This window comes from Adiantum capillus-veneris, chromosome 15, assembly GCF_014529385.1.
Source record: "Adiantum capillus-veneris isolate H3 chromosome 15, ASM1452938v2, whole genome shotgun sequence".
In the NCBI taxonomy this organism is placed as follows: domain Eukaryota; kingdom Viridiplantae; phylum Streptophyta; class Polypodiopsida; order Polypodiales; family Pteridaceae; genus Adiantum; species Adiantum capillus-veneris.
This window is the reverse complement of record NC_140945.1, coordinates 30,910,500-30,925,995: the sequence shown is the minus strand read 5'-3', so window position 1 is coordinate 30,925,995 and position 15,496 is coordinate 30,910,500. Positions and strand designations below refer to the sequence as shown.

At 48.0% G+C, this 15,496-nt stretch overlaps 1 protein-coding gene across 5 annotated transcripts in view; it reads right to left on the bottom strand.

The window, feature by feature from the left end:
- Positions 1-1,499: 1,499 nt before the first annotated feature.
- The window catches only part of LOC147440462 (GPN-loop GTPase QQT1-like), a 138,788-nt gene continuing 124,791 nt past the window's right edge, over positions 1,500-15,496 (bottom strand). For 3 of the 5 annotated variants that reach the window (XM_086530206.1, XM_086530204.1, XM_086530207.1), the window contains exons 9-13: positions 2,999-3,086; positions 2,847-2,919; positions 2,618-2,748; positions 2,171-2,268; positions 1,500-2,088 (exon numbers count right to left, since the gene is read on the bottom strand). In XM_086530206.1, the coding sequence (XP_086386332.1) occupies positions 2,172-2,268; positions 2,618-2,748; positions 2,847-2,919; positions 2,999-3,086 (389 nt within the window). In that variant the 3' untranslated portion in view covers positions 1,500-2,088; position 2,171. The remainder of the gene's footprint in view (positions 2,089-2,170; positions 2,269-2,617; positions 2,749-2,846; positions 2,920-2,998; positions 3,087-15,496) is intronic. The other 2 variants (XR_015190406.1, XR_015190407.1) reach the window with 2 other exon arrangements.

Below are 15,496 nucleotides of genomic sequence, written 5' to 3'. Positions count from 1 at the left end.
GGAAGGAAAGGCAAGGAAGTGAACTTTTGAGGTTTGAAGAGTAGGTAGAGTTTTAAGAAGTATATACTTTCTTCATGGAGAACATACTATTTCTTAACATAGTGGATTTTTATTTGCATTTAGTGATGCTCTAGAGAGATCCTGTGTGCGGTGAACATGAGAGAGAGAGAGAGAGAGAGAGAGAGAGAGAGAGAGAGAGAGAGTTTTCTACATCACTATAAAAATCCCAAAAGACCTTAAAGATCTATTAGACCAGCTTTGTACTCAAGGCATGGTATGATGCATGAGAGAGAGAATTCATGTTGTAGCAAAATGTTCCCAAGAGTTAAAATTCTATCCAATGAGTCTTGAACTTAAGAATTGGCTAGATGTACATATACATGTACAAAATTGTATACATGCACGTGTATAATTTGTGTGGGTGGGGAAGTGTGTACATGCACGCACGTGCACAAAGGGTATAGGTCAATTGATTTCTACTTAAAAGCAAGCAATTTGAATTTCTCCACCTGGTCGATCGGATGGGAAACCTTCTTAAAGTGAAATCATAGTGTTTCAGTAATTTAATTTTCGCTTCAAAGTAGCAAAAAACTTTTGTGTGTTGGTTTTTTGATAGAAAATTAGAAATGACACATAAGCTTAGGGATTTTTAAAATACCATTTGAATGCATGTGATTTAGGTAGTTTCTTACATGTGCAGCCCATTGTTGCATCATTAAGTTGAAACAACATCAATTTCAAGTTTCCCGGAACAAGAAAACCAATGCAAAGGTACATTCTTAAAATCAATATCATCAAGTACAAAAGCTTGTTACAACATTCCATCTCTGACATTGTATGTACATCATATGGCACTCTACAATATTATTTGACACTGTATGTACATCATATGGCACTCTACAATATTGTTTTTCCATCAAGAGAAGTAACCCTGCAGGACAAAAATTCATATAGCAACACATTTGTACTTCCAGCGTTTTACTCTGATTCATAGAGTGTTACATAAAGCAATGAAGTGCCCAAATTTCCTAAAATATGCGAACCAAATTTATTGGAAAGCTAGTCAGCAACAAACGATTTCGTGTTTTAAGGTTCAAATTAGATGGCTCCATTGGCTCAAAAACAGATGCTTACTTGACCAAAGCTCTCTCAAAAAATGACTCGCAATGCTCAAACTAATTTTCTTTTAAAAAAATTTAGAAAACCTACAAATGGAAATTTTTAGTGGTAAATTGACTTTATTTGAAGGTTTTCACACCAAATTTCTCTAAATTTTGTAGGTTTTCTCACCTTCATAATTTGAAAATTTAGAGAGAAATTAGTAGCTGGAATTACACTAAGCCCCATTTTTTTTACTAGAAGTGAAAATGAGATAAAAGGTTTTGAACCAATCACAAGTTTGACTTTTGCATAATCAATGGGTACTACCTTTGAGGTAAAAGGGTACTACCTTTTGCCTCAAAGGTTACTAGTACCCTCTAGCTGCAATCTTTTACCTCTAGCTGCAATCTTTTATGAATTGAAGCCATAAACTGCTTACAAAAGTGTTTTTTTTTTGGGGGGGCAGGCAAATCGCACGACTCCCGTGCGAGGTGACAAAGTTCGTCCGTGAGCCGTGAGCGCCAACGGGTCACTTGGCCGCATTCGAACCGATGACCCTGGTCACCAAGGATGAATGCTCAAACAACCAAGCTAGCACCTTTGGACAGACTGTTTACAAATGTTTTAAAGAGCTGAGCTGATCATTCTGATTACTACAAATGAAAGCATTTGAAAACTAGCAACATGGCTTTGATACACTACCTGTTCACAAGAAAATATATACTGTGGGGCAATGATCAGCCAGTCTGACAAAAATTAGTAAGCGATGAGCTTCAGCTAGCACAAGAGAAATATTATCTGTAATATAAGGGATTGTCAGATGTCAAATATCACAACTCATTGACACTGATGCAGCAAAACTCTTCCGATTTTGTATCAAACCGTGTAGGAGACAGCCCAAAGGTGTAGACTTGTGGAACCATACATCTCCTCTCTTTGTCATTGCAAGCATCTAAATATCTGTATAATTACATCCCCACAGCTATCCTGCATTGTCATTGCCCAAAAATGACGCTTTTTACTTGTCAGATGATAATACTTTCACCTACAATGAGAAAAATTGCCATACCCTACTCCATCTTGCCATTGAAATGAGAGCCCAGATAACTAGCATCCTCGTCCTCATTGCTATCGTCATCAAGATACTTTTCTTGAACTGCTGCAGTTGTGCAAAAATTGTTAAGGATCCCATCTCCCTGCCTCCCTCCTTCCTTTCCTTTTCCTCACTATTGTTGCATGCACGCGCACTCTCTCTCTCTCTCTCTCTCTCTCTCTCTCTCTCTCTCTCTCTCAGCACTTCCAGATTCAATTCAGTATCTCTCCTCTTTTTTGTACCCAGACATGGTATCAGATTCACCAGTTTGTAACGGATTGCTCTCATAGGTCATTTTGGCCTTTTGAAAACGTTAATATATCATTTAATTCTCTCTCTCTCCCCCCCCCAAAAGAAAAGAAAAAAAAAACAAGGAATCACTTTTACAATGTGTAGAAGCAAAGAAAAAGATGATAAGGATATCTGTAGTAATCCCAATCCAAATCTCGTGCAGCAAGCTTCATAAACTCATTGATGTCACCCTCTATACTTGAAAAGACATAGCCATTGCATTTATCAATCAGCTTCACTATATTTGCCACGCTTTCCTTGTCCTATAAAACAAGGGTTTAAAGCTTTATATGAGTTCAAAGATACCTCAACATTAAAAATAAAATTAGAGATGGAAGAATATACACGTGCAATGTTTCACCTGGATATTCAGTGTTGTAAAACTGACCAGAGCAAAATCCTCTACAAGCTCGCAAAGGTCCTTTGTGAGCTTCCTGGTGACATTGAAAGGACATGGTAAGGTCATTGATCCAAGAGTTTGTTTTACACACAACCACACACACATCCACAAACCTGTATTTGGCAGAGAATGGATCGTTGTTAAAGTCGAATTGTAGGTATGTCAAGTCTTGAACATCAGTGTAGAAGTCCAGGTTAAAAGCTGAAATAAAGAGACAAATTCTAAGCCCAATGGCAGAATCAAACTCCACTTTGGCGAAGTTGCCACTCGTTTATAGTATGTTACATCTAAGGAAAACCTGAGGCTGACAAATCTCTTAACAGCTTGGATATAGCACAATAGAGTGAAATCTTGCTGTCACTCGCAAGCCCACATCTTGGAAACAGAATCTAGTTTTAACTTCTAGACACAAGCGGCTAGAGTGTCACTCATAGATATGCACTGGCCACAAAACCAATGCCCTTCTTACTAATCCACAATGCACATTGCTCCAAACAGTAGTACACACTGTGAGTGCTTTGAACACTCGGGGCATGTCTGACATGGTTCACTCCACCATTGGGGTGAAGCAGGGTTGTCCCCTATCTCGACTCTCTTTGGGATATATGTAGATGAGTTTTCAGATTATGTACATACAGAGGGTGATAGAGGTGCTCAACTTGCAAGGACATGGATTCCGTTGCTATTATATGCTGATCTCCGATTCTCCAGAAGGGATGCAGTGTTATTTGGATGCCGGGACAGTGGATTGTTTGTGAACCTTGGTAAGACCAAGGTAAAGGTGTTTAACACCACGGCGCGGTGGGTAAGGAGGTCCGCCCCCACTTTTACATATGGTCAAGAGACTGTGGAGTATGCAGATACATACACTTATCTTGGGGCAGTTTTCAGTGGTCCAATATTTTCCCTGAGGCGTGCAGCAGATACGCGATTGACCAGAGCCTATGCAGCATTGAGGAGACTTGAGAGGATATGTTCGCAGGTTCAGTTCCAAGAACCTCGGACAAAGCTTTGGCTCTTTGACACTTTGGTCACTTCGGCCATGCTGTACGCGGTGGAGATATGGGGCCCCTCAGTTGATCATCATAGCAGAGTTGGTAGTACTGATTGATGGAGATGTATGGAGAAGCCCTTGGTGTCTATGATTTCTTGGATGATTAGGGCCAAGGCCTCAGTACCACATGACATTGTTAGGGTAGAGCTCACTGCTCGTCCATTGGTAGTGGAGGCACTCACTCGATCAGTTTCATTTATGCATAGCTCTCCCTAGAGACAAATATGCTCAACTAGCACTAGAGTCTTCGCGACAGCTGGCATTGCAGGGAGATAGATCATGTTGGTATGCAGAGATGGCATCTTGGTTTCAGTTACATGGCGTTAGTATGGACCGGCTACCCCCTCACTTTTTGTTTTGTTTTAGGAGTCGAGTAGGGCACGCCCGGCCGCTCTCCTCATACACCAGAAAAGTGCACAAGAAGAACGACCAGGACTGTGTACCTAGAATCCTAAGGCAGACGCTTTTGTCACTAGTTTCCTCTGGACTACTAGAGGCCAGAATTATCTACACTCTTAGGGCCATGACTATTCCCTTGAGAGACCCATTTCGCCAACTTGATTTGGGCGTGACAGCGACCAAGTACCTCTGTTTAGAGGCCCAGGTACTGCGGGACTTGCTTCGGTCTTCCCTTTGGAGTTGCCTCCTCCAGGTAACTTATCGCTCACCTCACTAAACTGCCTTTGTAACCCGACGGTTTTCCCCTAGGCAATGCCATACCCGCTTGGAAGGACGTCGGCTCACAGGTGGCGTCCGCTGAGGTTGGTGGTGTCTCCCTTTTGCACCTCCCAACCCCTTTTAGGTGAAGTTGACCCCCCGGGGGGGAATGGCACTTGGGCGCTCTTGTAGCTCATCTGGCTTCGCTTGGGGAGAATTATGTCATTTCCCCCATAAGGAATTGGATTCAAAATAACAGCATAGGAAGGGGAGCATTATCTCCCCATCCGCCTATGCAGAGCACCCAAGTACCGGGGTAGAACTTCACCCAGGAACTTCGCCACAGGCACGTGCCCTGCGGAAGCCGTCCCTCGAGTGCGGATCACGGCGTACCCAGAAGGGCATCCGCTTCCCGCGAGCCTCCCCACCAAGGAGGATAACGGTCCTTTCTTCAAGGTCCAACGAAGGGTCGATAGCGTTGAAGGTGGAGTTGAATCGGTTTAGCCATCGCCCCCTAGAATCATTAACCGCCGAACAGTTCATCAGCAAATGCGAAAGCGAACGACCCTCTAATTGGGAGCACAGCGTGCAAATGCTGTGTCCGCGCATATAACTATCAGCCAGTTTGAGCCCACCTACGGGAGAGCCAGCATCCTCTCCTCCTTCCTATTCACTATAGTGCTCCTATTGAGTTGCAGCAGGTATCCACGAGTTTGTTCAAAGCCGATCGTCTTATAGGGCTCCAACGCCAGGCACGAACGCCTCTCGTCCCACTTGTCCCATGCGTGGTAGCGAACTAAGCTAAAGTCAGCCGCTGAGATATACTTATTCATCCAGTTCTGGGTTCTTGTCGTCCAAGTCCACTTTTTGAACGGTTGGTTCTTAGGCTTCTTGTTTGCCAAGGAGCCTATCTAGGTAGATGAAACCGAGCGGTACTTGTCAAAAGCCCTTGCTCATTATCCCCCACAGAAGGCAGGTACGGGTGGGATGTTAAACTCGTGATGGAGAGTTGCCGTCCCTACAAAGGTTGACCTTGCTCCCTTTCCGAGTAACATTCACATCTCGGTGGCGACGAGGCGCTGCAGAGAGTGAAGAACACATTGATCGTGGGCCCCCATAATTTCCGCGCCATAACAAATCACTGGATACACGCACGCCTTGAAAACAGTCAGTCGAGACCATATAGGGATGGCTCGGTTCGCTAGTAGGTGTTGACATGCGAATAGGCTTTTCCTCCCCTTGTCCGCTCGCTCCTTGACGATGCGTTCAATGGAGAAGGTTGAGTCTACGTCGATGCCAAGGTACTTGTATGTTTCACCTACTGCAACCATCTCACCACCCAGAATAAAGCTCCTCATAGAGAGATCCTGCAGGTCTTCGTGGAACACCGTGACCATGCATTTTTCAATTCCAAAGGTCATGCCCCAGGTCTTTGCCCATTCACTTACCTTGTCAAGGCTCGTTTGTAGGCTTTCAGGAGAGTCAGCAAGAAGAACCAGGTCGTCGGCAAAAAGGAGTCCTTTAATTCTCTTGAGGAGATTAGGTACTTTCAGGCCCCATGTTTCCCCATCTGTATCTAGAATATCGTTGATATATATATTGAATAGACAGGGCAATCCCGGGCATCCTTGGCGGACTCCTCGCTGCACTGGGATCGAATTCGACAGTTGTTCCATGTGTCGGACTTTAACAGAGGTGGACCTGTAGAGCGCTTGGAAAAATCTAAGTGCTCGACCTTGCAGGCAAACCGCAGCGAGCTTTAGGAACAACGCCTCGTGCGGTACTGTGTCATACGCCTTCTTGAAATCAATGTAGGCCGCATAAGTTGGTTTCCCATCCTTATGACGGAGTTTCACGATCTCCTTTAGACATGCAACTTGCCCTACGCATTCCTCATTAGTACGGAATCCTGCTTGGCAGGGATTGAAGAAGTTCCTCTTTTCAAGTATCTTAGTGATCCGCCTAATCACGACCGTAGTGAGGATTTTTATGGCAACGGAGATTAACGCGATCCCGTGATAGTTATCAGTGTTGGTCAGATCACCCTTCTTGGGGATTCACACAATCACTGCGTCGCTAGCGCCAGCCTAGATATCTCCAGTGTCATAAATACCCTCGATCATGTGCAAGTATGCCTTGCCCATTTCTGTTCGTGGCTTACGCGGATCGGATCTCAGCCCCTTTTCCTTCACAAGCAGCTTAAAGAATTCGGGTGGTAAACCATCTCCACCCGCTGCCTTGTGCCTCTTCAATCGCCGACAGGCCTCCGTACTTTGTACCAGTTCATCGGGTCACATATCTCAGGCATACCAGGCCAAATGCGCATGTGTTTGTCATACCATGCAAGCGGATCCTTGCTGGTACCGTCCGTATCGGCGAATACCTTAGAGTAGTGACCCTCCCATACTTGTAATTGCCTCTCTGGTTCCGTTACTAGCTCCCCATTTGCGTTCAAAGTTTGATTGGCAATAGTTCCTTGCCCCTTCCCAACTATTTTCTTGAGGTGGGTAAAGAATTTCTTCATTTGCCCCTCCCTCAGGAGCTCATTCCCTTTTTCCACAAAGCGCACGAAGGATCTTTTTGTTACTCACGACAGCGGCCTTTGCATGAAGTGCTATTGCCTTGTACTCTCTAACCGCTTGCCGGCCAACCCTAGTGTTCACAGATTTGTTCCTCACTTTATTCCAGGCTTTCCGGAGCGCATTAATGAGTCTCTGAGCCTGAGGTTCGAGTCGACAACCTGACCTTGGCCTCAGCTGGGGCTTCGTGGCAAGAGCTCCAGCCTCCTTGGCTATTGATGTAGCAACGGAAACAAACTTGTTATAGCATTGTTGGGTCGCACGCCCGTCCTCATGCTCGAGGTGTAGCAGAGTCTTCCAATGATTGTCATCGAGGAACAACCTGCAATTCACATCCATCTTACATGAATCCAATTTGGATACGGACGGCAAAGTAGCTTTGGCTGCTACTCCCGGATTCACAGAGTGTAGGTGGCACACTAGTGGCCAATGGTCTGACAGGTCTATCCCCCTCTGTACTGTATTGTTGAGAAGTTGTCTCGCGGCGGACTCGTTCACGATAAAGTGATGGATGTCCAACTTCACCTTCCCCCACCTGGAATGGTACGTGAGGTTCGAGGCTCGAACCTTTAAGCTCTCAAATCCTCTCCCGCATCTCAGTAGCCACTTCTTCAGTGCCCCCGTCTTCATGTTGAAGTCCCCTCCCACAATCACCGGTAGGTTTTTGTTTGAGATGGTCCCCAACATTCGGGCGAGGGTCTTCAAAGCGACTGTCATGGCTTCGCCCAACTGGCGCTGCGGAATGTACACATTTCCATGAATCCAAGCCCCTGAACCTTTGGGAAAAAATTGTATGAAAATCTGATTCGGGGAAGAGAAGTTGAGCTCAAAGGGCCCGAGCTCAATTGCAACTAGAGATGCCATTCTACGTTCTCCTGGTTTTGCGGTGCCTAGGGCATGGGCATTAAAGACCACGTGACCGTGGAGTCTAAGAGGCCAACATCCTTGGAACATTCGGGTTTCTTGCACCCTGACAATGTTCCATTTTCCGGTTCCCATCAACGATCCAAGCTCGCTCCCTTTATGTCTGAGTCCGTTAACGGCTGAAGGTGGTTACCTTAACGTGGTTGACGGATTGCTCCCCGGTGGCGGAGGTGGAACTTGGTCTACGGGCCCGGTCTCGATACGGTCTCGACAGTCTGCATCTCCATCTGCTGAAGCGCTGTTCTGCACCTAGCTTACCTACGAGCGCTTCAGCTGCGCTAAAAGAGTGGGTATAGAGATCAAAGCGAACACTCCTACACTGCAAGCTGGTAACTTTACTAACTTTGATCACACTAGCTCCCACTCTCGCAATCTCCAACTGCCTCCAAAAGCTTCAGACGCTATGATTGTCCGCTCCCCAAACACATGCTAAACCGAATTCACCAAAGGCTACTCCAAGTTTCAGCGTCGCCAGTGTCAGACATGTCATGCACACTCTTTCCATCTGTCTGATGTCATTGGCTCGGGCCCCGCGGGGTGGTCTATCCACCCCAAGTGTGGGGGGTCCAATCCCCCCACTCGAGGCAGCCTCAACGGAGGCTAAGGTAAAATCCCCCACGTCAGGGAGTGGTCCATCCCCTCCAAGCGCAGGGGTCCGTTCCCCTTGCTTGAGGTGCTTCGCAAGGTAAAATCCCCCACCCCGCGGGGTGGTCTATCCACCCCAGGCGCAAAGGGTCCAATCCCTCTGCTCGAGGTGCTTTGCAAGGTAGCAGCCAACTCTTCTGATTGTTCCCGAGGTTCGTGCCTCCCGAGTACCCTACCTGATTGCCTCTGAGGTTCGTTCCTCCCAGTAGGCACTGTCCATGATTGCCGCTGGAGTTTGTTCCTTGCAGTAGAGGTATGCAGTGTGCTCATAGCACTCACTGAACACAAGTTCGTCATTGCTTTGAGAATATAGATAGCCTTTGAGAATATTGATTGCCTTGAGAGTATAGATAGCCTTTGAGAATATTTGAGAAATTTGGAGATTTGAAAGAATGAGCGCTAGAAAGCAAGAGCATTAATATATATAATCGTATTTTTTATAAGGGTCCCCTATAAACTCTCTCCCGCGGGGGCTAAGAGATAGACCACTTGCTTCCCATCCCCTCGTGGTGTAGGGGTGGGCGCCAACCATTTCCCCTTATCCCCCTGGATGGCCTGTAGAGAGGAGGTTTACATTGCATACCCCACTTCCGCACTTCAAAGAGTAGAGTTGGGATCTCACCATGGAGTGAGTCCTTTTACTTTTTATGGTTCACGACACACCTCCCTTTCGCACTCGATAGGGGGATACTGCTCGAGACTCATCCCTACGCAGCTCGAGGGGAGCCGCCACTCCTTTCTCCCCCCCTCGTGGCCCTAAGGGGGAGGGCCTCTGACCCAGGTCTGGGGGGAGAGGGGCTTTTACATCTCCCTCCCAAGCACCCCATAAGGAGGGCTCGAGATGTCCAAAACCTCCTCTTACGGGGCTCTTCGCCAACTTCAGAAGTGTGAGTTGCCCCACCCTCCTGAAGTCCTCAAGAGACTTACCTTTAGCCCAGGCACAAGGCGTAATGCGTTCAATACCCATAGGACAAACTTCGGGTGTAATGCGTTCAAAAGCCACAAGGGACGAGTTACCTCATCCACTTGGAAGTTAAATCTTCAAGGGTTGGGTATCGCCCCCTCCGCTGGAAGATCCCAAAGAGACTTACCTTTAGCCTAGGCACAAGGCGTAATGTGTTCAATACCCTTAGGACAAACTTCAGGTGTAATGCGTTCAAAAGCCACAAGGGATGAGTTGCCTCATACGCTCGGAAGTTAGATCTTCAAGGGTTTGGCACCACCGATCTGCTGGAAGATCCCAAAGAGGCAATGGAGAGTTCTTAGTTAGAATCCAGTCCCGCCACAGGGGGGCGACTCTTCGTAGGGACTGGAGAGATTACCAGGCTCATCAGACAGGACTTGATTCAGTTGCATACGAAGAGGACATGGATACAATCTACACATGAGCTAGGTACGAAGATGACTTTCTATAAAGAGCATCTTCTCCAACTCACGGAGGATGGTTTTGTGATCAGACCAAGATACATGGATACTCATCTATCCCACGGGATACGGTGTGCTATTGGCCAGATACGCATGTAGCAGGGCTACAGTCACTTCACAGGACATACAGTTGGACAGTGGGTTACACTGGGACTGGTTCACACTGCACGGACCCTCTGGACGGACCTCTGGTCTGGGAGTGACACGTGGTAGGGTACCTACCGACGACCGAAGGTGGTCTAGTGGACCTCGTGGCCAGGTCACCACATGGATGACATTTATGAGCCGTTGGTGGCTCTTTACGGTGGTACATATGAGTAGTAGCGGTCGGTTATCGGATCATCTTCTTCACCTTTGGTCCAGCGTCGTCTTGGTAGCGAGTCTTACACAGAGTCCTAGACATAGCACATTAGCACCATCCCTGCACATCTGAGCCTCGACAACCCCATTATACCTGTGAGTCCTGGGCTGGAGCTGAGAGTGCTGCCACACCAGAATCTGTACACGGTTCTTTGAGCTAGTCGAGTCCACATGTTCTGGTCCACTGTTGTGTCTCTGTTGTTATCCTTTGTTTCTGTGTTTCATTCTGTTTGAGAGAGTTTCCATTGTTTGAGTGAGATTGTCTCGCACATTGCACTGAGGGGCACCCACATTGTAGAGAGCACGACATATTATCCGCGCTACAGGTGCTCTCATTTTGGCGATCACGGTGGGACCTCAACTGAAATCTCACTCTGTGAGGTGTAAATCTTGAAGCTGGTTAGGTTGATCTAGCTTCGCCTGCCTTCTTAGCCGACCTTGCCTTGCAATGTTCCCCTCTCACCTGGTCCATTAGTCCTTGGTCTAGTCCTTTCTCGCCCTAGTCCAACTTATCCTCGTCCCTGGTCTAGACCTCCTCGACCCTGGTCTAGTCCTCCTCGTCCCTGGTCTAGACCTCCTCGACCCCGGTCTAGCCTTCCTCGTCCCTGGTCTCGTCCTTGGTCCAGCCGAGTCTAGTCATTGACCTGGTTGGTTTGGTGGAGTCTAGACCTGTCACAAGTTTCTTACCTAAACTTGGTTGGACTGGTGGTCACTGCATGACACATACAAGGAGGTCAGTTGAGCGTCAAAGCCCACTACTGAGCCCTCTGAAGTACTATCACAAAAGACGACCTTTGACACCTTGTAGAAATCCTTCAACCTCATCACCTATACCTCCACAGATCGCATCACCCATTCCTTCATCAGGTTCCCCATCTTCCCGATCACCTTCTCCAGAAAAGCTCTCACCCATTCCTTTGTCATCAGGTTCCACATCTTCGCGATCACCTTCTCTAGAAAAGCTCTCTCCTATTCTGCTACAGCAAGCTATTGTGCAACAGACTCAGCAAGGAATCATGGAGCCACTAGCTAGTGTTTTGGCCAAGGTGAACATCAAGTTCCCTACCTTCAAAGGGCTTTCTTCAGAAGATGCTGACGACCATGCAAGAAGATTTGTACCTCTCTGTAGGGGACGTGGGCTGAACACAGAAGATGCTTACTTGGTACTATTTCCATCCACCCTGGATGGCCTAGCAGATAAGTGGTACAGTCAATTTGCAGAGAACCATTTTGCAACGTGGGCAGCCTTAAGACAGCAGTTCTGTGCAGCTTTCAGGCCGGGTGACTACCAGGAGAAGGTGTTGGATGAGTTGGCCAACATGGTGCTCAAGCCTGAGGAGACTTTTGCGGAGCTTATGACTAAAACTAAGTCACTGGTGGCCAAGCTTCCCCAACAACCCGGTGAATTCATGGTTAAAAAGTGGGTGGAGAAGGCGCTTCCCAAAACTTCTCAGCAAAAACTCCGAGAGTCTCCGACCCGACGCCACTCTCGACGAGTTCATCGCAGCTGCTACTAGAATAGAGGGGGCTAGGAAGCTCTTCAACAACTCTCCTCAAATAGATACTCCCTCTGTGTTCTCGGAAGGTAGTCCTACTGATCCTTTAACTTCTTTACGCAGGGAACTGGAAGCCCTAAAGCTACAACGAGCTCTTCAAGTGGAGAGGTCCTTCTCTCTTAAACAAGAGAAGCCTCCACATCACGAGGCATTGGAACAGATTAGGCGCGAGCTAGAAGAGCTCAAGTGTTAGCAAGAGACTAAGGCTACGGTTTGGTGTAGCTCATGCCACTCTCCAGGACACCCTCCACAGGACTGTCCCCTTCGCTCTTATTGCCACTTCTACGAAAAATCGGGTCATGAAGATAAGGATTGCTATTATCTAAAGGGATTGCATAAAATACAGCAAAGTCTTGGTCCTACTCTCCAGCAGGGGTTAGCACCATCATCCAACATGGTTTCCCACTACGGCCATCCCAACTACATGCCACCTTTGCTCAATACCCCTGCTATCCAAGGTATGTCAAGTACTTTCCCGACTCAAAGTTTTTATAAGGCTAATGACACCTCAACCCCTCAGAGCTTCTACACTTCAGCCTCCAACTCCATGCAGCAACCACCTCGTCCCCCGTTTCGTCCTTCCAATCGACCCATACTCTGTTACAGATGCGGAGAATATGGGCATTATCAGAGCAAATGCCCTCTGCCAGAAGGCTCTTCTCCGTGCCAACTTTGCCCTGAGGCTCAAGATCACTACACTAAGGATTGTCCAAAACAACGCGCCTCGACCTCTGCGAGCCCAAGTCAGAGCCAACCTGAATTCACCTTTCCCAAGATCAATTTGATAGCAGTTAGTACCAACCCCAAGCCACCACTTTCTGCCCATATGATTGCCTCTCAAGACAAGTTGCAGCTGGTAGAGGAGCCAGCTGGTGTCCTCACACGAGCTCAGAGGGCAGCCCTCGGTCTCAATCTTCCAGTAGGTACAGCCCTTTCCTTCCCAATGCCTACACCTCCTCCAGCAGCGGACATGCCATCCACTAGTGCTAAGAAAGGATCTTTTACTATGCTCTCCGATATTGATGGGGCTTTCTTAGAAGCAGTTGTTGACTTACAAAAGATCAAGGAAAATGAGAAGACACTGATCACAAGAGAAAAACCTACAGCAGAGACTATATTGAAGAATACCTTTCAGCAAGTGTCCCTCTACGACATGCTGCGACTAGATGCAAGGTTTAGAAGTGACACCCTTGCTGTTATTCAATCACTTTATCTTGGAGCAGGTCCTAGTGGCGGGCACCTCCCAGTGCAACCATCAGAGTCCTATATGATATCCAATCCCGCTGCTCCACTCACTGATTATAGAAGCCCTCGCCTGACAGTGTCCGTTTTGGGTCGGAAATTCTCAGGAGTGATAGTGGATGGTGGATCTTGCATCAACCTGATGCCCGAGTTCACTATGTTAGCTCTAGGTCTACAGCCTACTCGCCCTGCTCTCTTCACAGTTACATTGGCCGACCAGCGGACAGTCTACCCAGTGGGCATAGTGGACAATGTGCCTCTGCAGGTACAAGACTTTACTTTTAACTTGGATTTTGTTGTGGTTCGTCTTCCCCAGGTTGAGGGCGGATTTCCTTTGCTCATTGGAAGGCCATGGCTGCGACACACGAAAGCACTCCATGATTGAGGAAATGATGCAATGTGGATACATACTTCTGGCTCCCCGATGCAACCGATTCTTTTAGAAGGAGGTATGGATCCCGTGGTGCAGCAAGTTTCTTTGTCAATGGAAACCAACCCTGAACAAGAACAACCTACTACACCTGAAGGGTCAGACGAAGATCTGTTGGAGTGGTTAGAAGCTACCAAATCTATGCCGTGCTATGGAGTCTCTATTCACTCTTTTCCTAGAGGTACACCCTCTTCCATTGTTTCCACAGTAACTAACCCCAATGAGCCACCTGAGCCAGCTCAAAGGTTGAAGGCCATAGAAGTTACTGTGGAGGCGCCCTCGGGGGAAGTCTTTGAATTTGGTGAGCCTATGGAGGAAAATAGAAGTGGGAAGAAATCTCCTCGACAGAAGTTCACCCAACATCAAAAATCAACCCCATTGGTGTCTGCTTCTCCCAGATCAAAGCTCCCTTCACAGAGCTTGTCCTGCCTGATGAATTCCATTAACTTTATAGTAGTCCTGCTCATGGTAACTGCGCTTTGGAGCATCTCCTCTTTCAACCAGGGAACCATGGAGTTCATCTATTGCCCTACCCAACCCCTCTCTTACCCTCGCCCCTACCCTCCCCCTCCCCACTCTCGCCCCTACCCACCCCCTCCTTCACCCTTGCCCCTACCCACCCCCCACCCCCCTCACCCTCGCCCCTACCCTCCCCCTCCCCACTCTCGCCCCTACCCACCCCCTCCACCCTCGCCCCTACCCTCTCCCTCCCCACTCTCGCCCCTACCCACCCCTTTACCCTCGCCCCTACCCACCCTCTCCCTTCCCCTCGCCCTACCTACCCCTCTCGCCCCTACCCACCCCCACACTCTATCTCGCCCCTACCCACCCTCTCCCTCCCCCTACTCGCCCCTACCCACCCCCTCACCCATTCTCGCCCCTACCCACCCTCTCCCTCCCCCTACTCGCCCCTACCCACCCCCTCACACACTCTCGCCCCTATCCTCCCCCTACTCGCCCCTAACCACCCCCTCTCTGCCCTCGCCCCTATCTAGCCCCCAACCACACCTTTCCCTGTCGCCCCTACCTAGTCTCTCCTCTCCCTCCCTCACCCCTACCTAGCTGCCTAGTGAGCATATCACTTTGCTGTGGTGTACTCATCTTGTTCCAGTTGGGATTCTTGGACTATGACCCTATTTGCGGTGTTACTCGGGCTTATGGTAATTCATCTTTTCGAGAAGAGTGTTGTTGCAGAAAAGTAGCGCAAGGTTCATCTGCAACTGCAAGCATGGATCAGGCTATGCGGCTATGCAATCATACATACTGGGTTCCTGCTTAGTTACAAGCTTAAGGCAATTGCAATCAAGAAAAGATGTACGGATGCAGTAGCTAGTGGTTTCTGCTTAGTTACAAGCTTAAGGCGATTGCAATCAGGAAAAGATGTAAGGATGCAGTAGCTAGTGGTTTTCCTTCACAGTTTTTTCAGTATTCCTCTCACCGAGACGGTGAGCGGTCTTGTGGCGGGCAACCTATAGCAGGGCTAAAGTCACTTCACAGGACATACAGTTGGACAATGGGTTACACTTGGACTGGTTCACACTGGACGGACCTCTGGTCTGGGAGTGACATGTGGTAGGGTACCTACCGACGACAGAAGGTGGTCTAGTGGACCTCGTGGCCAGGTCACCACATGGCTGACATTTATGAGCCGTTGGTGGCTCTTTATGGTGGTACATATGAGTAGTAGCGGTCGGTTATCGGATCATCTTCTTCACCTTTGGTCCAGCGTCGTCTTGGTA